This window comes from Anser brachyrhynchus, assembly GCF_964034855.1.
Source record: "Anser brachyrhynchus genome assembly, chromosome: 1".
NCBI lineage: Eukaryota > Metazoa > Chordata > Aves > Anseriformes > Anatidae > Anser > Anser brachyrhynchus.
The window spans coordinates 35,737,592-35,761,328 of NC_137694.1; the positions used below are offsets into that span (position 1 = coordinate 35,737,592).

Consider the following 23,737-nt stretch of genomic DNA (forward strand, 5'->3'; position numbering starts at 1 on the left):
GTATTAACCCATCCCTCACTCTTTGAATTTAAAATTTAAGTTTGCCTTTTGATATCAGTATCTATGTTCAATCTACTATGAGGCAAACTTTTCTTCATCATAACTCTTAACTCTGCAGTGGCAAAAGCACAGGAAATGTGTACAAACACCTTTACTTTATGGTGTATAAGTTTATGGTATCTCATATCCTGAAGATTGTTTAGTACTGTGACTATGTATAGATCCACAGTAGTTACAAAAGCACACAGGTGTATGGGTAAAACAAACTCAGAGGAAAGACTACAATTCTTCCCATCAACATGAAACCACTTCTATTAACATGTTGAAATCAGTCAGTTTTCCTTCTCTGCATTGTGGCAACAGAACCCTGTTCTTGTATTCAAAGTCTGAATCTGTAAATGCCTATCAGGATGGATTAGAACTAGGAGTAGACACCTGAAATTAATACAGCTGAGTGCCATCCCATCTTTAATTGAATCAGAAGGACTGATGCACATCACTTGGAATGAACACGAGCAGTGGTGCTGAGAGGTAATTGAATGAATCACAATAGGTCTCATGAGCATTTTTGTTGGTAATTAGGGCAATAAAGCTACAGGGAACGATTTCAATCACCCACTGCCCATCACAAAATAATACAATTTAGTATCAAAGCAAAAAACAATATAATAATTACAGCACAACACAAAGTTAACTTAACATCTAACTAACATTTTTAACTTGCTAGTCAAAACATGCCCTCAGAAATGTTCCAATACACCTGCTCTACTTTCTGATTCAAAAGGTACTTGAAAAGAAATTGACTTATTTAAAACATATGAAGACAGGCTAGTATTTTTACTTAGGGTTAAGAGTACGTGCAATAATATCAATTGCAATGATATGCTATTACAGTCAGCAGCATTCACACCTGATTAAGTGTCATTCAAAGATCCTGACTAGTTTAGTTTAACCACTCTGCTTTTGCTTAACTAGTAAATCTGCATTTACAAAAGGTGTACATCAAAGCAGTGAGAAAGATCATCTTATGTTTAAGAGACATGCCAGAGATTCAGGAACTGTGCAGTTCCCAATTCTGGTATTCAGCAAGTCTGAAGGAGGTTACAATGCTGCACGCACTTACACGATTCACCTCCAAACCTGTGAGAAATCCTGCCGTATTTGGCTGCCTACACTGAGCAGACCGAGTGTCAAGGCCAGCAGGTGAAATGATAATGCACGAGAAAAATAAATGACAAGAAGTGAAAGAATGAAAATAGAACAAATCTTAAACTAAATTGCTGAGACGTGAATGTCAAACACACAACGGCCTTCACAGAAGATACACAGAAGACTGTACTTAACCTGAAAAAAGCAAACTTTAATTAATAGACATGTTGCTTATTAAAGTTATTTTATGCCCAATTACCTAAAACCTGGAATTACAACAGGTCACAGCAAATTCAGAAGTGCTCCACTTGATTCAAATCACTTGATTTGAATCACTTTTCTGCTTATACTGTGTCACCACATATAAGCAGAAAATGTGATATTAAAAAATAATAATCTCAATTTAAGCAGCAGAAAAAATTCCCCAGAATACACTGTCATGGTATTTTTTAAGAATAATTCTGAATTCTTGTACTGTGTGTTGGGTACTATTAAAATTTTATGTCCAGTTTTCATTTGACATAGATAAAGGAGGGTGCTGTTAATTTGCAGAGAGGACAGGGGACAACTAAAAGCTAAATACCATGCATCGTAATAGACAACTAGAGAGCTACAGAAAGACTTTTTTTCATTGATCTCAACAGACCAATAAACCTGACGTAATGTAATGAGAAAATTATTTTAAGACTTGAACGTATTAATATTTTTTGCATGTGAAAAGAGTAGCATATGGTCCTCTTTTTCCTGATCTGCAACACTGAGCATCAAACAAATTAAGACTAGTGAAAAGGGTGGAACATCAGATAGAAACAGCTTTAAAAATTTTTTAGATGGTACATTTAAGAGAGGTGACAGGGTTGCTGTGAAGGTGTGGCGAGTACAACAGGCCTGTGGCATGCTTCCAGTTCTATGGCAATACATACCTAAGATACCTACATACATAAGAAAAGACGGATAATCAACAGATATGAGCTGACATTATAAAAATAATTAACATTGTTAAATAGTCCGCTTTTTTATTTTACTCAAGAAACCATAATTTCACACAAATAGTATTAATTACAACACAAACAACACATAAAACATTTATTCCTAAGAGAGGTGTAATATTTTACATTCCCAAATATTTATTGCTACTATTCTGAATTTTTTTTACAGAATACTTATCAAAAGAATTATACACCAACAACTTGTCAATTTTACACCAATGCAGTAATCATCTATTCCCTCGGTAATTTTACTTCAGAAATAAGGTACTACTCTGTGAAGAAGGGTGGAAAACCAACTGCTATGGCTTTGATTAAAGAAAAACTCATCTATCTTCCATACACGCTAGTTGAACAGGCATTCACAATGTAAAAGCAGTCCCCCACCTAAACTGGCTGTTTACAGTATTCTTGTTTCATTAAGCTAAACACAAAGGCCTGCAGGAAGTACATACATACAATCAAATACATACTAATTTCCTTCCCTTAAATGTGATTAATCTCAATTCTTCTTACTTGTCTCACAATTGTTAATAGGGTCCTAAGGCTACATGTCATTCTTGCGCATCTCCCTCATTTTGATTATTGGGATAATAATAAGAGCGTGAAACTCTAACTCAAGATGTCACATTCAAATTCTACCCAAAATACCCGGTCCCTTTTCTTTAGAAAGGCAGTATTATAAAACAGTTTACAGACCCTTATTCCACAACAAATTATTCATTTTTACTTGGGCAGACAGGCAGACTTGGTGAGTATTGACAGGCCCACAGCTAACAGTGTCCATTAAGCTGTATAAAACAGACAGGTGGAAATGTCCAAACAACAAAAAGGAAGTACACAATTAAAGCTTACCTAAGAAATACCTATGCATAGTCATAAATTGACTTAATTAATTTCCTCATTCTCCAAGCAAACCATCCTGGCTTCTTATCGAGGCATTTGGATTGGGTTGTGCACTGCCACTGAGACTGAAGCCCCGAGTGTAAGCGCTTAGGAAAATCCTTGGGAAAATGCTTTCTGGTTAAGCACATACACAGTCCTACTGAAAAGACTTTTTTGTTTGTTTTAAAATTAAACATATAAAAATCAAAGCCTTTGAGAACCCACAAACAAATGCATTTTGAAACCTTAAAAATGCTGTAGGCTCCTGTTTTTTATTTGACCGACCACAGGTGAAATCCTGAACTGCTTACCTGAAGGCACTGATCTTAAAATCAGTTATTTATCAAGCAATCCTGCACTTTTTGCTTCTTAAAGCATACCTTAAAGACTTGTGTCTACAGATGAATGTGCTTACTAGGAATAGTAACACCGTGCCACTGGCAGCCTGTTTACGGTATGGCTTGCAATGTGTATCATAGTAAATGAACCCCAACAAACTGCTCAAATTTATGACAATTTATTTTCCTTTTTTTTTCATGAAAAGACAGAAAACAAAACAGAATCTTAGAACATTCTTTGAATAAAACTGGAGACTTCAGGAAAATCTGAAGACAATCCATTATTTAAAATAGAATTATTTCAATGTTATCCCCCATTTTGCTTAAGACAATTTTTCAAGACTCTTAGGGTAGAAAGTATGGACCATAGGTAGTTTTTAGTTCCCTGGAGTTAGGGAATTACAAGAGAATCGCCCTGCATTACAGGCAGACAGCCTTTGAGGCTGAAGACGTAAAGCTACCAGAATATGGAGAAATCGCTCTTTCAGGAAGGACATTTTGTGAAATTTAACCGCCAGGACGGTCCCCTCAGAGAGCAGCTCCAAGCCAGCCCCATCCTGCGCGGCAGCCAAGCCTTTGCGGTGGCTGAGGTTACACGGGGAGCATTACGAAAACCAACGGTTGGCGGCTGAACATCTTTTTGCGTGTGTTTTCGGGGGACTACGTTTGAACCAAAACACTTCGTAATTCCCTAATTCCCGGCCGGGCGGAGGCCGCGGCCTGCTGCTCTCCCCGCCCCCGGGCTGACGCGCCGCGCTGCCGGCGCCCGGCATTGTGGGAGCGGGGAGGCGGTGGCTCGGAGGAGGAGGAGGGGGAGGAAGGAAAGAGGGAGGAGGGAAGGGAAGGGGCCACGGCTGCGGGTTCCGGTGTCGGGCGCGGACGTGTCGGCCGGGGCCGCGGAACCGCAGGCGGTGCCCCGTCCCCGTCAGCAGGAGTAGCAGCGCCCGGCCCTGGCGCCGCCATGTCGGGGACCAGCAGCCCCGAAGCCGTGAAGAAGCTGCTGGAAAACATGCAGGGGGACCTGCGGGGCCTGAGCCTCGAGTGCCGCAAAAAATTCCCCCCCGTCAAGGAGGTGAGGAGCGGCCGGGCCCGCTCTGGCGCCCGCGGGCGATCGCTTCCAGGCCGGGGGCAGGGGGGGGAGACGGCGCCGGGCGAGGGGAGCGATCGCGGCGGCGGCGGCCCCCGGAGCCCTCCCGGCGGAGCCCGGGGGATAAAGTTTGGGGCTGGCGGCCTCGCATCCTCCGGCCGGGGGCAGGCGGCTTGATGCGGGAGGGGTCCCCGGGGAAGGTGTTATCACCGGGGGGAGGCGGGCCGGGGGGCCTGGGGGTGCCCCCTGCTGCCGCCTGCAGCCCACGAAGCCCGGGCTTAGCTCGCTTGTTCCTCCCGCTGTCAAAATTGCTGCTCGTGTCGGCTCGCTGCCTCAGGTCTCGGTTTGCTCCGCGAGCATCCTGAGTTTAGTGGTCTTAAAGAAGAGGGTTACTTGAAAACAGAGAGAAAAAGTCTATTTTCCCCTCGTTTTACATATACGTCTGAACTGCGTGGTTCTCTCCTCACGCAGTCAGTTCAGCTTCTTCCCAGTCAGTAGTTGGTCACTTGTCGGTTTGGAAAATATTTTTGAAGGAAAAACACTAACATATTTACCGGGATTATACCCCAGAAGCAGAAGGGTAACTGGGAAAATATGAAAAAACCTCTGCCAGTTTGGAAGAAAGTAATTATGTCTGTAATCTGACGTTCGCTCCAATTAAGTGATAGCATATTTAATGTCCCATAAAGTATTACGTGCTTGAGCAGATGAATTGAAACTAAGTGGCCGTGCTCGCTGGGAAAGGCTCGGAGGCACATGCACTGTAGCAGAGCATGATACCTATGGTTATGGGTTGCAGGGCATTGCCAGTATGATTTGAGGAATAGTGTGTTGTCATACAAAGCCAAGAAACGTGGCAGTCAGTTGGACAGAGATCTGTGTGTGTTTTGGGGGCAGGTTGGGGTGCCTCTTCCATGGTCTCCAGTGTGTTACTGTGTGACTCCAAATGAGTTGTTCAGTCCCTGAACAAGTTTCCCCTCTGTGACGATGTTTACTGTCTTCAAGATCTATGAAGGGGATGGGCAAGATAATTCTTAAGTTACTGTTTTTGATATTGCTTCATTATACTTGCTGTGCTGTGGGTTAGAATCACCACTGCACGTGCAGTTCCTGGTTTGAGTTCAGCACACTTAAAATTTTTGTGCAAGTACGACTTTTGTGTTCTTGTTTACATCTCAACGGAAAATTTGGTTTGCTTACTTTGTTAACGAAGTGTTTTGAATGAAGTTGTTGAGTTGCCTGGAGTTCGGGTAGGTTTCCTTTACAGAATAGTGCAGAAAGGTGTTTGCAGAGAGGGGGAGTTTGTGCCGCTGTGAGTCGTGGCCTCCTGCGGGAGGTCTGGGTGAGCAGCAGTTCCTGCAGGAGGACGGCGGCAGCAGTTGCAGGAAATGCTCCGACTTCCTTGCTTCTGGAAGCCTCCCCCAGCCTCTAAGGGAGCAAGTATCCTTCTTTCCTCTCTAACAGCAACTGCTGGACAGGTATTTTAATTACATGCATTTGTTCTACTCATGATTAGATTTGGCTAGAGCCATCAGAGGAATGGCATGCTCTTCCAGCTGATTTGGAACAGCACCAGCTTTTTGAACTGCGTTTAAACATAGGCTTTTTAAAGTAAATTTCTACTACTTATAATCTCAGCTTATACTTTCAATGTAATTAGACTGTTCTCACAACCACCGCCTCCAGTGTAGTTTATGAGCTTACCTTGCAGCTAATATGTATGTTTCTATGTAACACTGTAAAGTCCTACTGTCATAACTTAATTTTGGGCTAGGAGTTTTTCAATAGGTTTGAGCTCTGCTGTAGTTGCTAGTTACATTTGATAGCTACTTCATGCAGGTAAACTGCTTCTAATAGTCCTTTCAGTATCTGAGGTAATCTAAAACTTTGCTCACAGCTATTTGTTGCTGTCACCCCTTTCTGAAATCATGGATGTCTACTTTATTTATTTATTTATTTATTAATATTGTTAAAATTCTGCAAAGTGAATTTAGCTGACAGTTTTGCTGCTGGTAAAAGTAGTGGTGTAGTTCTCAAATCTACTTGTTGCTCAAATGATTTATTTGAACAAATCCTTTTTTTGATCAATACTGTAAGAACATAGGTGGTATGATCAGAAAAATAGTGTCCCTTTAATTCGGTTGGGCTTTAGGTTTCACTTTTTCATGGTGCTTCTAATGCATATGTTATTAAGAACTAATGCCATATTTATTAGGTACAAAGAGACCAAAACACTATAAAGTGTTTCTTTGAACAGGCAGGTAGATGACACAGCTGAGGAGCTTTATGGGATTTTGGGGCATGCCAGCAGAAAGGGGACAGCTACTGAAGTCTGTAGCACTGAGACCTTATCCTCTGTTAGAAGACTGAAGTAAGGTCTTAAACCTTGTTGGCAATGGAACATGAACTCTTTACTGTTTTCAGTGCTTTGATCTCATATTTTTCGATTACTTCTGAGACTGTAAAGTTGTGGGTTTTTTTTGTAAGTCGTATTTATGTGGAAATCATGTAGTTGTAAGTCTGATCACCTAACAGTAGCTTCTAAGGTTGATGCTGATACTGTGATAATCCGTCAAGAAACCTTGAATTTATAATTTTTTTTTTCCCTCTGTGTTAAACTCATGACACAATTATGAGGAAAACTTCTTTCCTTCTAGTTAGCATATCGTTTTTAATTAAGAAATAATGGAATAATAAAGTCCATTATTATTTCACGTGAATGGAATCCACACCTCATCTTTGCTCCGCGTGACAGATCATGCCACGAGCACATCAGTTGGTTTTCCCAGGCGATGTCACTTGGTACATTGTAAAATGGGAGCTCCAGCAAGAATCCCTCGGTTTGAAATTTGTGTTGCTGGCAATATTTGGGGACTAATTAATGTAGTAGTCTTACTGTTTCTTAGGAGTGCAGCAAACAGCGATTACTGCTTGATTCCAGATCCTCATCTGTTCATCGCTAGGTGTTCTCTTCTGCTTCTGTTGGATAGGTGCGTGAAGTCCTGCATGATACTTCCTCACATCAGCGCTGACTACAGACGTGCCGCAAGCATGAAAGTTATACACGGTGACCAAAGAGTGATTTGCTGGTTATGTCTGTCGTATGCCAAATCTGCTTATATTGGCAGATGTACAAGGAATGACGCTGCTGGAAAAAAAAATCGTATTCTTATTTGCACAGTTTATTTCCATTTCCCAGTTGTAAAAGTAGACACCAGCCTGGGATGTGATTGAAGCTGTCAGGGCGAGTGTGAATTAAGCAGTAACCTTGGAGTTTGAAATTACAGAGACTGAAGCAGTCTTCAGTACCAGCATCAGTTGCGCTCCTGTTATCTTAAGTAATCTGACATTTCTCCTAGAAAACAGAATCGTGTAGCCATTATTCTCTTGTTTTTAATACTGTGGGCTCTAAGCTTCTGCTCCATGTTAGAGCATTGCAGCACTTAGCTTCTGACTCTGGACTGAAGTGTGTGGTACCCGCGTGGAGCTGGACAGACTGTTTTAACCTGTTAGTGACTGAACTTTCAGTGTCCTTTGCTGGGTGTGCGGGAAGCTGGCTTATCGGAGTTTGTGCTGTCATCTTTAGTGATTTAAGAAAGAAATTCTTTACTGTGAGGGTGGTGAGGCCCTGGCACAGGCTGCCCAGAGCAGCTGTGGGTGCCCCATCCCTGGAGGTGCTCAAGGCCAGGCTGGATGGGGCTTTGGGCAGCCTGGTCTGGTGGGAGGTGTCCCTGCCCATGGCAGGCGGTTGGAGCTGGGTGGGCTTTGAGGTCCCTTCCAACCCAAACCATTCTGTGATGTACTTCATGGCTGAATTTTAAACAAACAAACAAAAAAAATCTTGAGTAAAACAAGCCTTTTAAACTCAGTGATCTGGAGTAAGGATTTTGGCTTATCAGGAGATAGACAATAGTTTAGTGTGCTAAAAGTTACCTACTTTTGTGTACACTGGATGAAAATACTTATCAGTAAGTTGCGTGTGAGTTGGGTAAGTGGTTTCACAGGGCGAGAAACTTTAGAAATATAAGGAGAAAATATTTTTATTAAGCAGAAGTGAGCAGAAAGGGGAAAACTTAAGCACATTAAAATTCTACTCTCTCTGAAGCCCAGATTTGTTTCAGCCATAGCTAACTCCTTGATATTTAGGTAGATCCAGTCCAACCATCTAAATAGGCTTGTAGTCTCTAGGTTGACATGGGTTGGCTTGTTCGTTTAAAAGTGAACCAAGCTTTTTTTTCTTTTTTTTTTTTTTTTTTTTTTTTTTTTTAATAAATAAGTAACAAATCTGATCCAGCTCTGCAGAGTTACAGAGATGCTTGTCTTGGTGGGAAGGAAAAGGGAGGGAGCAGGCGGGCTGGGGAGTGTGGGACCAGCAGCCCAGCAGGGCAGGAGCGTGCTTTGTGCTTGGTGGTCGTGTAGTGGGCTGCGTGTTTTAGGGTGTTTGCTGCTGGAGTAATTTGGAGCAGTATGTCTGGAAAAAGAATAATGTTCAAGTCCTCTCGGCCTTATGTGGCTATTGGAAGAGCAGCAGCACTTTTTTTTTTTTTACCTTTGAATACTTCGGTCAGTTGAAGTGCCCTCTAGAGACTCCTGAAAGGTAGCTTTTGATATCCTCTCTGTGCTGTCTCTCTTCCAGACCTGTGTTTGAGATGGAGCAGGATTGCTCTTGTATAAAACTCAATAAATAGTTAAACACCTTTGGCATACTGAAATATTTTGGGGACAGTGTTGTAAATAGATCTGCTGAGTCTAGGAATAATAACAGAATCCAATTTTGCAGTCTTATTTTCCTTCTTTTATTAATAAACCTACTTGCAGACAAGCAATATTAAGTTACTTGAGTGAAAATTAAAAAGGTGTGAGCAGCTTCTGAATAAAGCAAACATTTGTTAAAATTCTTTAATTGTAGTAGAAGTGACGTGGGCTAGCTGAGCAAAGAGATTTTTATTTTTATTTTTTTTCTTTCTGAGGGGCTGTCTGTTGTGTCTTGCGAACACAGCTTTAGTTCATGCAGTTCTTCCCCGTTGTCCACTCCTGCCCATCGAGATCCACGTGGCAGCTCCATTCGCTGGGTTAAATCCATCCGCTTCTGGAATGAAGCGCTGATAATGAGCACATCTTAGGGCTAAAACCAAAACCTTAGTTTGGAAGCCTGCCTTGGTAGGGAGTCTCTCTGATGTCACTGGGTAACTGTGAAACCACATGTGTATTGCAAAACGGAAACGTATGTTAAAAAGATGCAGAACTGTTCATTAGGTTTTAACGTTGAAGTGATAATCAGGTTCCTAATGCAACTGTCAGGAACAGTTTAAAATAAAAACTAATGTTCAAACAGTGAAACTTGTGCTGTAACAGCAACAACATTTCAGAAAGCTTGTTGAATGTAGTGCAGGACACAAGTCAGAGAAAGCTGAGGAAGAAAGCGGCATGCTGGAATGCCTTGTGATGTGGGTATTTGAGTCACTTGACGCATTGCTAGCATTGACGGGTTTCTGAGAGCTCTGTGTTCGTGCTGGTCTTGCAGAAAAAGGCAAGAGCCAAACAGACCAGGCAAAGAACACATCTTTGTACATAGACCATTCCCTACAGTAGTAATGAAGTTTTTGGGGTTTGTGCTTTATTTTGCTATTAAAATGAATTAAATAATTCTGAAGTTACAGTCTACAGGGAACCTGAACTATAGTGAGCTTTCAAGGTTGGTTAATTTTCATGTCTTCACAGTATTAGTTTGGAAAAATGCAAGCACTCTATAGAGTTTTCTTTTTTTTGCTTGTTTGCTTTAATGGGTATTCACTTATCTCACATTTTGAAGGTTCATTTGAAATAGAGCAAGTGATCTGTAAAATGCATGTTGTCAAAATTTCGGAGCTTGCACTCAAACATATGTCTCGTGCATGTGACTGGAAATTTTTTCTGTGGCATTCTTTGGTTGCCAGCCAGTAGCTGAGCTGATAACTTGCAACAGGTGAGTGCTGATATTTCCTACGTTTCCTCTGTAATGCTTAACCTTTACCAGTTGCCACTTCGGTTAGCTTCACGTTTGGGATCTATCAATTTTGCAATTTTTTTCTTCAATATTGCTCTATATGCAGTAATACTTTTTCAACGTAATTTTTAAAAACGTACTGCTATGTTTCTAGGGGACTGCCGTCTATTCAAATGTGTTCTGAGTTTCAATTTGTGAAAATTCTAGGTTTTGTATCATCATTTTAATCTGTGATAAGAAATACCATGTTTTCAAGAATGGCTGACACTATGATTATAGATCCATTTCCCCCATCACGTAATACCTTACAATTTAATGAATGAATACATGAGCAATATTTTCCATGCCTCAGTCTGTCTGTAAACTTTTCAAGGTAGACTGCAGAGCAGGTGCCTAGCTGTGGGTGTCTAAGCTCCCTTCATCGACCATACAGGGTCTCTCTGTTACGGAGATACGGTCAATGGAGCGGGTGGCCAGGGGGTTGGTTTAGTCTGTCACCAACACATTCACGTATCTTTGCCACGTGATACCTAAATGTTTCTTGTTTAGCTTCCAGCAGCCGGTCCAGAAGAACACAGGCCTTCCGTCTGCATGCAGTTGTCTCAGATACGGAGGTCTAAGCTTAGATGACTGCATAGAGCCCCTCCTAGGGGGTCAGCTGAATTAGTCCCAGCTGAGTGCTTCTTAATTCTTGAAGCCTCTCCTTAAACCACCTCCAGTGCAGTGGAAGTCTAGATGCTTAAATTTGTGCACCTTCATCCCTGCCTACATTCTGTGGCTTCCTGAAGACTAAACAGGAAACCTGTAGCAGAAATTGGAAATACTGGGTGACTTGAGCTCTCAGCCTGAGCCCAAAATGTTAAATGTTTCTTTTCACCAGGTGCCAGGCAAAGAGCCATCGCTGTCATGGGCCTGCAGTCTGTGACTAGGTGATCGAATCTCGTATTTGTGGTGATGCCTCAGAGGTTTCCTAGTGCAATCTGTTCTGAGTGACAAGCTGAAGGCAGAATTAGTTTGAACTTCAAGTTCAAACTCCTAAACCTCTGAAACAGGTTTTTATGTGCTGATGAGTGTTGTGACAAAAGTATATCATGAAAATTCAAGTGCTCTGTTCCAGTGATTTGTAGTCATTTGTGTTCTGCTTAATGGGTCTCTCAGAAATGCATGAATGCTTGACGTGGGCACTGTCAAGATGTCTGTACACTATATATAGATATAATATTACTGTAATTTATACTTATAATACAAAACTAAATATGGGGTAAATCCTGATTCTATATTACTGTGCAAGAGAGAAGTGTAACTTAAGAATTTGTTGCTAACTAGCTGTATTTCTTCCGTGTCAAGTCTTGGTTAAGTTTTTTTTCCCCTCTGTCTACATCATTGCTGTTCAGTAATGGATTGTTGTGTGTTACTCGTTCTGATTTGTTCTATTGATTTATATGTGATGGCTTTCCAGCTGAGGTGTGTTTCGATTGTCAAATGAAAACTCTTGATACAAAATGTTGGCATTGCATTTTCTTTACCTCTACATTCATGTCAAGTGAGTTACCTCCAGAGGTATCAGCTCTGAAGCAATTTAGATAACACTGGCACCTCTCCTGGCATTACTGATGATTAACCTTCAGGATTCTGAATTGGCTGCTGATACTGCAAGCTGACAATTTCGGAAGATTAATGGATCAGAGGAGTAAGGGTTCCAGTCAAGTGAAATAGCTACTTCTAACATCAGGGCAACTAATATAGTTGCACGGAAGCTGGAGTTGAATTTTTTTGTTAATTATAATTAAAAAAAAAATCTGCAATATCATATCTTGAATTGGTGGAGAAAGTGTATAGCAGAATCACCTAGTGTTCCTGTAATTGAGACTGGCACCATCTTTGAGCAGAGTCAAGTCTAACATGAATTAGTTTGATATCTTCAACTGTAGTCCCTGTTCTTTGGGCAGGAAATGTAAACTAATTATTTTCTTCACTGAGTGTTGGTAGATCATGATGTAGAATAAACCAGAACAATTTTATTTCCAGGTTAAGTGTGAACAGTTAAAGAAACTAATTTGTATATAAATAGGGACTGACCATCTGCTGCAATTTCTTGTCTCTAAATGTGAAATAAAGGTGATACGAACTTTAAAATGGAAAGCATAATAATTTCTTGTTTAATGAGGGCTATTTAATGATTCATACAAATCACAAATTCCAAAGTTAAAGTTGAAAAACTAGCTGCTGCAGCTTTTGTATGGAAGGTTTTGTTATAGTGAAAGTGGTTTACTGAAATGCAGTCTTCAATTTATAGAGCGAGAAACTTGTGTGAGAATTACAGAATTAGAAGTGGTTTGAAATAATTATTGTTTTTAGTTTTACCTGCTTTCTTTCTCTGCTTGTACATATATCCAGTGATAAACACATCTGAGCAGTGATTGTAACAGGTGCACATTCTCTACAGCCTCCCATTAGTAGTTGTAGGGATTAACAAGCGCTCCCCTTAACTTTGTCATCTTCAGGCTGAACAAATGCAGCTCTCGCATCGTCTCCTTATATACTGTTCTCTACCCCTGTAGACCTTGGTAGACCTTGACTGGACTCACCCCATCATGTCAGTGTCTGCGTGGGGAGCCTGAAGCTGCACGTTGTACTCCAGCAACACTCTCACAAGAGCAGGAGCGAGGGGGAGACTCCATCCCTCAACCTGGTGAATACACTTGCTCATACAGCCCAACGTGCAGTTGGCCACCTTTGTGGCAAGATGTTAAATGGTATTAACCCCACTGTCCCTCCCTGAGGAGAACCACTAGTAACTAGTTGCCAGATGGATTTCATACCACCTGTAATAACCCTTCGAGCTCAACCGTTTAGTCAGTTTTCCACTTGCTTTATTGTTCACTGTCTTTCTGATCCAACTATAAGAATACTGTAGGAGATTGCATCAAAGGCTTTGCTGTAGTCACACTATAGGGTATGTGCTGCTTTCCCATTACCCACACAGCCCATCATCCCGTTTTATGAGGCACTTGGGTTGGTTGTGCTCATGCTAAATTCACGTTGGCTGTTCCTAGTCTCCTTGTCCTGTGTGTGCCTTGAAATGCCTTGCAGGAGGATTTGTTTCATAACCTTCCCAGGGACTGATGTGGAAGATACTGGCCCGAATGCTCTTCCTTGGCCTCCTTTGAGATGTGTGTGGTGCTTAGCTCACCCCACTCCAAAAACCTACCCCAGTCCAAAAACCTTCCCAAGTCACCATGGGTGACTGGTAGAGGGCGGCCTTCCAGTGACATTGGCCCTTGGGCACGTGGGCTCCTGTGTTGAGTTGACTGAAGCACTGAGCTCACGTACTCCCAAATTGTGCCCACCTTTCCAGCGGGTGGTGTTACATTCCCAGAGGCTTTACTTGTACCTTTGATCCAAACCAGCAGAATGTGAGCAAGCTCTAGTCCAAGCATGTTAAATCATCCAATATAATAATTCCTTGTGAGAATCTTCATCAGACCAGGTTTAACTTCACCAGTTTAAATCACAGATGGAATAAACGTATATGAAAGGGAAGGGTCTGAGCAGGGATTGTACTCCTGAGGAGGCGGATAAAAACGTGGAAGGAAGGTACAGCGCATTTTCACACAGATGTGGTACACTCGAGTGCTTTCGTGGGGTTGGTTTATTGTGGAGTTTTTTGTGTGCGTGTCCTTTTCCAAATAATAGTTTAGCAGTGCAGTAATGGTCCAGAATGTGCTTTTGCAAAGCAAGCTGGAATAACATTGATGTGAAACTGCACTTTAGGCAGGAGAATCTCTTACCTAAGCTATTGGCTATAGGGTTAGTGTTCCGGTTAGAAAGGCAAAAAATGACAGATAGGAAAAAATTGCTCTTTTTATTTCACGTAATGGCTGCGAAAGTGACCATAATAACACACATTATTCTCATCCAATCTTAGTAAAAGGTTTGCAAACAGTATGATGTAAATGCCAACACAGGCCATCCTACCTGAAAGGACTGAATGCTTTTCCTTTCAAAAGAGAGGAATCAAAAACTTGTGTGGCAAATTTTATGGCAATTTTGATATCTCTGGAGACAGCAGTTTGCTCTGAGCATATAATTGAAACATCGATAGTCATTCGGTGCACTCGTGGTGGAAATGTTGGGGTTTATAGTGTTTTGGTAAGAATACTATCCAATCAGAAGCTCATGTGAAATATATATTTAAAGTTGAATCAGTCTTTAGTAGAAATTAGTACATGCCTGGCTGTTTGCGTGGTAATATCATTTTTGGTTTTAAATAAAAAAAGGCGCTGACTTCTGGCTCTAATTGTGAGATGCCACTTTCTTTGAAGATCAGCAAGTTGACTCTTCATAAAACCTCTTAAAAATCTTTTCTGAAAACTTCTAAAGATTGCTGAAACATTAAAGATAAAGGGAAAAGGGCTGCTGATGAGAAAGAGATTCAGGATTACAATTTCTTGTTGTCTTTCCCTTAGGAAAAGTAGTCATCTGGAGTTGTTTCTCAGGACGGGTAGCTCGTTCACACTTACACCAGATTAAGAGCGTTGGGATCTCTGTGGAGCAGCTGAAGTGCCATCAGATCCCATCCCAGCTGGCCTGGTGGCACCTTGCTTCCCTGTCCACATGCATTGCCACTTTGCACTAGGGCTTCGACAGTGGTTTTGTTTGTGAGAAGCGAACCACCACCCTAAACAATTACGCAGTTATGAATTCAGGCGCACTGCGTGCCGTTATTCCTTATGGCCTCTCTTTCCTTGGGCTGCCAGGTAACGTTATCATCGTGGTGGTAGCTATACTGGCATCTCTTGGTAACGAAGGCTGATCCACAGCAGTGAGGTTTGAGAGCTTTCAGTCCCTGAGAGACGGATTTGAGAAACTGGTGCACTGAGGCGCAGCTGTCACCGGGCTGTGGAGATTGGTGGCTTCCCATTTCATTCAGTAGAATTGCATACCTTAATTGTCCTAATGTTTAATTAGTGAGTTATAGATCTTTATATTCCATACACGTGTGATTTACATGGAGAAGCTTACATCTGGGACTTGAACACTGCTGGTTGTTGGAAGATGTTGGTTCTGCCTGAGGCTGAGTCAAAGGTTTGCCTGGCAGTAGCAGGGCACTGGAGCAGGAGCAAAATCTGTGCCACCCGCTTGGTGCTTCTGGCCCTGTATAAGGCTGACGTTGCCAAAAAGCTGGAAGATTCACACCATGCATGTTTGAACTGAGGACTGAGAAATTCATGAGGAGGGGAAGAGTTCTGGATCTGAGAAACTCAAACTCTTGATTTTTGTTGATAAATTCTCCACTTGCGTTTGATTTCAGAGAATCATGGAATCATAAAGGTTGGAAAAGACCTCCAAGATCATCTGGTCCAACCATCCCCCTACCACTACTGTCACCCCCTAAGCCATGTCCCTAGGCACCACGTCCACCCTTTCCTTGAACACCCCCAGGGACGGTGACTCCACCACCTCCCTGGGCAACCCGTCCCAGTGCCTGACTGCTCTTTCTGAGAAGAAATGTCTCCTCATTTCCAATCTAAACCTCCCCTGGCGCAACTTGAGGCCGTTCCGTCTAGTCCCATTACTAGTGATTTCCAGGTAACCAGCAAATATGTGGCAAGTGGCAAGGAAGCAGAGCGATGGTGGGACAAGTGCTTGAGCCCAGAGGATCCCGATGGGTTTTGCTGTGAGATTATAGACTGCTTGATTAAAAGCAAATCAAAGTATGCAGAAGAGATTCATCTGAATACAGGCCATCACTGAGAATCCACCTCTGCTCCTCACTGATATTTCTGCCGAAACTGAATGCTACAGTTACTGCAGCAGAAACACGAAACAAAACCCAATGGTGGCAAGTGGGCATTTGAGGCATTTGATTTCAGTCCATTTCAGTTATTAGGGTGGCAGAATTGGAAATCTAATTGACTGAAGTTTTCAGGTACACTTGAGTTTTTTTATGTTACAGGAATTATGTATGTATTTGCTGCTTCTTAAAGAGGTAACTGACTTGCTCATTAGACTGCTGTTAATTGTGGTGCTAACAGAAACTCTGATTATGTTACTTTTAAAGCGGTGACTTCCTAAAAAAAATCAAGCCTTATATTTACACGAAAGTAATTTACTGTATTTACACCAGTAGATGCACAGGTTGATGCTGGCCATCTCCCTGATTAGTGGTTTTATGGTATCCTTTTCTGATGGGGCAGTCATCCGTAGAGTGCTGCAGGAATGCTCAAATTGAAGTAAATTTGTAAACATAGTACCTATTATTAATACGTATTTTCTCTTGCCAAGTTAAACTGAGGCTATCCAAGTACACTTTTGTACTGATGTGTATAGGATAGCCAGATAACAGTTTATAGTCTCATTTTTTTCTATTGTTTATTTTTCCACTAAAGTCCTTTTTTGTAGATGTTATGTGGTTATTTTTTACATATGTAGTAAAGTGTTTGTTTTTTTAATAGGGTATGTGCAGTGTAGTTAGTTTTAAACTGTAAGCAGTTTGATTTGGAATTCTAAATAGAAACTGGAAAACAAAGCATAACCCAGAAAATCACAGAAATTCCTATATATTTTGGAGAAAAACTGTCGTATTCAGAGTGGTAGTAAAAGCTATAAGAGCTCTTGTTTTGTTTTACCTTTTTTTTTTTTTTTAAATTATGCTATTTTACGTGAAAGGTAACAGACAACTAAATGGGAGATGTTCTGTTGTAAATCAATTTTTTCCTTTTTTCGTGCCATGTTTGGAGTATGTGCAGATGTTATGTGTGTGGCAAGCTCATTGTTTGTTTGATTCGGAGGGAATTTGTCAATACTGGCAAGAAATAAATCACTTACCAGTAGATGTGATGAGGCTTAGTTTGAAGATAATTGAAGTTGGACTGTGACGAATCCGTCATATTAATGAACAGGAGCAATTTGTTGTGACAAGATTTCCCCCCCCCCCCCCCCCCATTAGTTGACATTTATAAGTGAAGTAGGACAGGGATTGATTTAAAACTTAGACACTTCAGCACATTAAGTTAACATAATTGAAATAAATGAGAGTAGTCTTTGGCATTCCTCATTTTCATTATGTGGAAGATCTATTTGCATCTTGCTTTGTGCTCATTTGAGCGTGTTCCCTGTTACTTCAGACACTGTTGATACTGTTCTATAAATATATATATATATTTTAAAGTAGAAACACTGTTCAGCAAAGCTTATGTAAGTCCCCAGAATTTCACAAGTGTATTGAAGTGGTGGTAGGCCTGTGTAAAGTCTTCCTATGTTTATGTTTGGAAACAAAGTAAATGGTGGAAATTTAAGTTCCATTTTTTAAATTTAGCTCATTTGAGAAATGCAAAATCTTAATGAAAATACTTGATTTTGAATTTACGCAGTCATCTTAGTCTGGCTTTCTGGGAAATTTTATTGGGACAGTGTTTCAATGGAGGGGAAATGTTACTGCTTGGTAGAACTACATACGGTTGCTTTCATATTTCTGCCGCCACAGATTGCTTCTCTACTTGGTTTCATACAGTGATAGCACACTTTTCTGAACAGTGATGTAAAATCCAAGGAAAAGTGGAAAAGCTTAGTGTGTAATGTACACAGAAACATGAAGCTGAGTTAGAAAGTGCAAGTGTGCTTTAAAATTTGGCTGAAAAATATTCTCCAGAAGCACGTGTCCTGTCATTTGGGAAAAACGGTTGCATTTATTTTTGGTGCACAGTGTGCTCATTGAAATTTCTTTAGTTGTTTCCAGAGGTTTAAGATGTATTAATGGAATTACAAAAAATGGACAGGAGCCATTTGCAGTGTATTTTGAATTTTTTTTACATAAAACTTGACAGAAATCATAATTTTGAAAGGGAAAGAAAGCATCAGTGTTAAATTTTCAGTTTGACTTGATTACATTAGGAAACAGGACTTTGTGATTTATGCTGGAAGGTGTTCGTGGAGGCTAAGCGGGGAGCTGCTGATACCCCATAGTGGTATGTGACCTCCTTGCTCTGCCCTTCGGTACTGCGCTGGTGCTCAGCTCCCACGCACATCCCTCCCACCCAGGTGTCCGGCTGGGATTTCAGGTAATGCTCGTGGGGAGGTCAGGGCGCTGTCAGTGTGGCATGGTGGCCAGAATTGAATATTGTTAGGAAGGCTTGTAGAAGTTGGACGTGGTGCTGCATGGGGTTAATTTGTATGGGGAATTCCAGACACAAAATGCATGGGAAGTTGGGTTTCCTTCCAAAAATGTTAGTAAGAGTGTTAGCTTGCAAATCGAAAATGCTCTTACCTGATCTGAAGAACAGTGGTAGAATTCGAGTGTAGTGTACCACATCTGATTTATTAACTGGATTTCACTGCTTAAGTCTTATGTATTAAACATTGATACAATTACTGATATTCACAATTCCTTCAGTATTTCAACCTGATGAATGTGACAGGTTATAATGTAACATGGTAGATGTTTGACAGGTTGAAACTGTATGAAGGCTACTTGCCATTTTTTTTTGTTAGTGAGTTTTCTCTGCATTCTTAAGACTGGAAAATAATTGAATGAAAACAGTGTCTTCTAAAAATATCTACCCCACAGATTATACCCCTTTCTGTACAGTTCTGGAAAGGAGTTTCAATTCTACATTAGCGCTGCTTGCTGAAAACACTAGAGATATTTTTTTCTCTGAGACTGTACATTTCTATTTATCTTATATGTTTATCTCTTTGCAGATATTGATGTGTGAAATCGCATCTAAACTACTTATTTTCCTTCCCCTACAGGCTGCTGAATCAGGAATAATAAAAGTGAAAACGATAGCTGCACGGAACACTGATATTTTGGCAGGTAACTATTTGCAGTACAATGGGAAAAATAAACTTGGGTCACATATCAAAACATTAAAGATGAGTCTTGGTTATGTGTTATAATCCTAAATGCCTTTTAGTGTGTGCTACATCAGTGATGCTTGTTGGCACCTAGCAAAAAAATCCAGTAATGTTGAAAAATTCTACTTCTCTATCATGCTCAAGCTATGTTGATGCTGAGAAAGGTCTCCATTTTCAGTGGTGGTTCTACAAAAGGAATTATCCACTTAGAAAAATAACAAGAAATTATTAGGCTTCAAATTCTCCATATCTTACTCATTGCCTACATTCACCACAGCTGTTGTTGAGAGCTCTGTGTAGCATTCTGCAGCGTGATCCTCATCTGTGTGTTTACTGTGAGAGTCTAGCCTTTGGAGACTTGTACCCGGCAGGCAAAAATCCATCTTAATCTGAGACAAGGTCGTTCAGTTTGAGATGTACCATTGCCTTGAGGGACAGGAGAGCTGCAGCTTTGTAAGTGCTTAAAACAGTATCCCTTGACTTTCTTCAGCTGTATTAAGTAGTATGTAAATTGATGGCTTCTTACCAGTTGCTGGTAAAGCCTTTGGCCAGATTTGAATACCCCCGTATGCTTGAGTGTCTACCCTAGCTGTAGTCAAAATCCTTATGAAGATAAATTATTTTAAAGGTCCAAATTAAATAGATATAAAACTATTTCTTTCTTTCGAGGTGTGTAAATCAGATATTGTTAAGGAGGCAATATCTAGGATTACTTGAAGTAGCAGTCCCACCCTTCAATATTTCACTTTAATGCCTCTTTTTTATTTGTTTATTTTCTTTGTTTTTCCTGCTGTCATGAATGCTGACATAAGTGGGAAAGCTATGCCAGGTAATGTCAGCTATGCATCAAAATCTATATATGAACAAGAGAAATCTCTAGTTAGCTATTTGGGAAGTAGCAACGTTCTTTGGCATATTACTACGTAAAGATTTTTACATTTTAGAAAGCTAGTTCGTGTTCATGCAAGGATTTTTTTTGTTTGTTTGTTTGTTTTTAATCTTCATTTCAAAGTGCAGAGATGCAAAAGATTATTGGTTTGGGACATGGATAGGCAGTCATTTATCTTTCGGAGGGAACACCTTCTGGTAGTTGGTCAATTTTTGTCATTAGTTTTCATTTGTAAGGTTTAAACTAGAATGTAGTTAGCATTTGTTTCATTCATGAAAAACAAAACAAACAAAAAACCTGAACAATGACAGTAGAGAACTAACACTGTGTCTGGTGATGTGCTTAACTTGCCGGAATTCTGAGGTCACTGATGTAACTTGTCTTCTCTTAGGAGAAGCAAAACAAAACAAAACAAAAAACAGTATCAGTCTTCATTCTTGGCAGTCTGCATGTGGTTTATAGTTTATTTATGAGGATTTGAGTAATTCCAAAGAGAAGTGAGCCTGCGATTTATAGCATGGCAGACAAATGTGAGAAATTATTTCCGTGTGGCTCGGAGATGTGCTATTTTTAAGTAATTCATGCTTTTTGCTTTAGACATTCTTTTAAAAAATTACGATTATGATCTTTCTGATGGAATGAAGTAGTAAGTCTTACTTTCCCAAAATTTCTTTTTCGACATGGTTTGTTATGATAGGTGTCTTTTTTAATACACTCTTTGGTAATTTTGGTATAGCAAAATGGAAGCACAAACAGATATAAGAACATTTTTGTATGTTTTAAGACTGAAACTGAGGTAGCAATTGGTACCAAACTAGATCGACCAAACATTAATTTCAGCTTTATAAAGTAAAAGTGCTTATATAGGTCCTGTTGTGAAGTTGCTTCTAGTGGCTTATAGGAAAAATACCAAGTTTGATTTTAAAATCTTATATTAACAATAAAAGATTTTTGGTATCTTTTTAAAAAAATTTTGCTTTCTTCTTTCTGTCAGTTTCTGACTTGGTGGCAAGTCGGAAAGTTGTATGAGTAAGGAAGCTTTTGTATCCAGTCCAGCGTGAGCTTCCTAAGCTCTCTCAGCTGTGTGTCGTGGGATCTAAAGGCAGCTTAGTCCTCTTGTTCACACTAGACACTGACGGATGCCTAAAATTACATGTCTTCATTCATGTTTATGCTCACATTTTAATTGTCTTCGGTGAGGCATTTGGTGCAAGGTCAGCCTCTGTCAGCTGGACGTGAAGAGTCTGACATAACTATGGACTGTCTATGTGTCAGTATTACCTTGTGAGAGCTACTACATTACCAAAAAAAAAAAAAAAAGAAAAAGGCATCTATTTTAGCCTGTTGTTTACAAAGAAATTTGTTAGTCATGTGCTAGTACTTTGGTTTAAAGTATTATTAAAATATGTTTTTATAGTTTTTACCCTGATGTTTGCGTCATTTTTTTTCAAGTTGATTATAGTGATACTTAATAAAAAACCTTCATGAGAGACAAACTTCAAATTGTTTAAAAAAAAAAACAAAAAACTTGATCATCTTGCATTTTTATGTGGGAATATATGTTTTGTTTGTTTGTGGTAAGATCTGTGCTCTAAAAATGTGTTAGTCTTTTTCATAAATGTATGTTTATTATAACACAGACTAAAACACATTGGATGACATTCAGTGTAAGAACACAATCAATTTTCAGCTGTGAGGAAATTTTTAGCATCTGAAACGAGCAGCTGAACTCCTAATAGTTTTCATGAATGAACAACAACATATGTGGAATGTTATATTAATTGCAAATTTTTTTCTCCTTTAAAAAAAAATATCCTGAAACTCGTCATTTCTCATGAAAATGCTTTTTTTTAAGAAGCTGCCATTCCTCACTGAAACGCCGGTTGAAGGTGTATGTATCCAGGATACAAACATTCAAGTCTCCTTCTCCTCCTGCTTTATTGATGGCATTTTGTTCTTCCTCTTCCTTCTGAGAACTTGGTACTTCTTGTGCCATGCATTGTGTTGCTTCTGAATTTAGTTCTGAGGTGGCATAGAGCAGAAGGAAAAGGCTAACAGAAGGAGATTGGACAGAGAGAGTTTTGGGGTAGGCAGAACCTTATAAACCTCACAAAACCAAATGGATTCTAAGTGGACATTTTCGATTTGGAAAGAGAAAGTTGCTCAAAGAAAGGTGAGATGTTGAGAAAGGGGAGAGAAGGTGCTTGGAATTAGAGCATTAGGGTAGCTGTGGAGGTGAGCCTTGGCAGCCGGTTGTCTTTCTTCCCTGTGGTGCGAAAGTAACTCTCAAATTTCCAAGACTGGAGATTGCTTTTTGTTAATAGGTATGATTAACAAATTTTATATTCTTCAAAGTGTTAAAAATTGACTGCTTCCGTATCTCTTTTCATAAGCGTTGAAAGAGAACAGCTCAGAGGTAGTTCAGCCTTTTCTCATGGGTTGTGGAACAAAGGAACCAAAGATCACTCAGCTTTGTCTAGCAGCCATACAAAGGCTCATGTCCCATGAAGTTGTTTCAGAGGTAAGATCAATCTTCATATAAATACATAAATATTTCAATGTGAGAAACACAGGCCCCAAATTGATGGTGAACACTTTTTTTTTAGGAGATTGTTTATATTACAATGAACATAGTTTGCAAATTATATTGCTCTTATAGATTTAAAAAAAATGTAATTTAAAAGAAAACCACCATTTTAACAATGAAAAAAAAAAAGAGTGATTGGGAAAAATACTAATTTCTAGAAGGAGCTCATGAGAGTTCAAAACAGCTTATTTAGTTTGTATTCTTATAGCGCAGGAATGGAATGTGTAATGGTCCTTGATAAACATCATACTTAAGATTACATCCATAGAAGTTACCGAATGTGATAACGCTATATATTGTGTTTGTTACATATTACTTTCAAAAACAAAATAAAATGGGTGTACATTTCCTGCAACTTTAAATGTTTGTTGATATATTATGGTACCGCATATAGAGTGTGGTATGAAGTTGGTGAAAATAATAGCGAAATATATCTTTGATTCTGCTTGCATAGTATAAAATTAAACTGATATTTCTCTGATATGAATGAATTTTGAGGGTAAAGTCTCTTCATACTGTCTTTAATGTTTCCAAATAGACAATGAAGTATATCCATTTTACCTTGGACTAAAAATTAAGAGATTCCTGCTGTCAATTAAAAATACATGTTTTGTGAAGACTGTAACAATGAATTTAGCTTTATATTCTGAAAGTAGTTCTGTGGTATAGACAAGCAGGCAAATTTGAGTGATGATACGCAGTTACAAGAGTGCTATTCTTACATGTGTACACGATATAAATAGTATATAAACATCTTAATTATTGGCACAAAATATTTTTTTCTTGTAGGCTGCAGCAGGAAACATTATTAATATGCTTTGGCAACTGATGGAAAATAGTCTTGAAGAACTTAAATTGCTTCAGACGGTTCTTGTACTTTTAACAACAAATACAGTTGTGCACGATGAAGCACTGTCCAAGGTAAGAATTTGTTACTGCCAATTAGAGTACTTATATCCAAGAGGGGAAAA

At 39.8% G+C, this 23,737-nt stretch overlaps 1 protein-coding gene across 4 annotated transcripts in view; it reads left to right on the plus strand.

Annotated features, from left to right (window-relative positions):
* Window positions 1-3,341: 3,341 nt before the first annotated feature.
* Window positions 3,342-23,737, plus strand: part of MON2 (MON2 homolog, regulator of endosome-to-Golgi trafficking) — a 73,608-nt gene continuing 53,212 nt past the window's right edge. Inside the window, exons 1-5 of one of the 4 annotated variants that reach the window (XM_080592057.1) lie at window positions 4,321-4,430; window positions 12,993-13,123; window positions 19,186-19,249; window positions 22,573-22,700; window positions 23,556-23,687. In XM_080592057.1, coding sequence (XP_080448183.1) covers window positions 22,614-22,700; window positions 23,556-23,687 — 219 coding nt within the window. In that variant the 5' untranslated portion in view covers window positions 4,321-4,430; window positions 12,993-13,123; window positions 19,186-19,249; window positions 22,573-22,613. Of the gene's footprint in view, window positions 4,431-12,992; window positions 13,124-19,185; window positions 19,250-22,572; window positions 22,701-23,555; window positions 23,688-23,737 lie in introns of all 4 variants that reach the window. The other 3 variants (XM_080592058.1, XM_080592055.1, XM_080592056.1) reach the window with 3 other exon arrangements.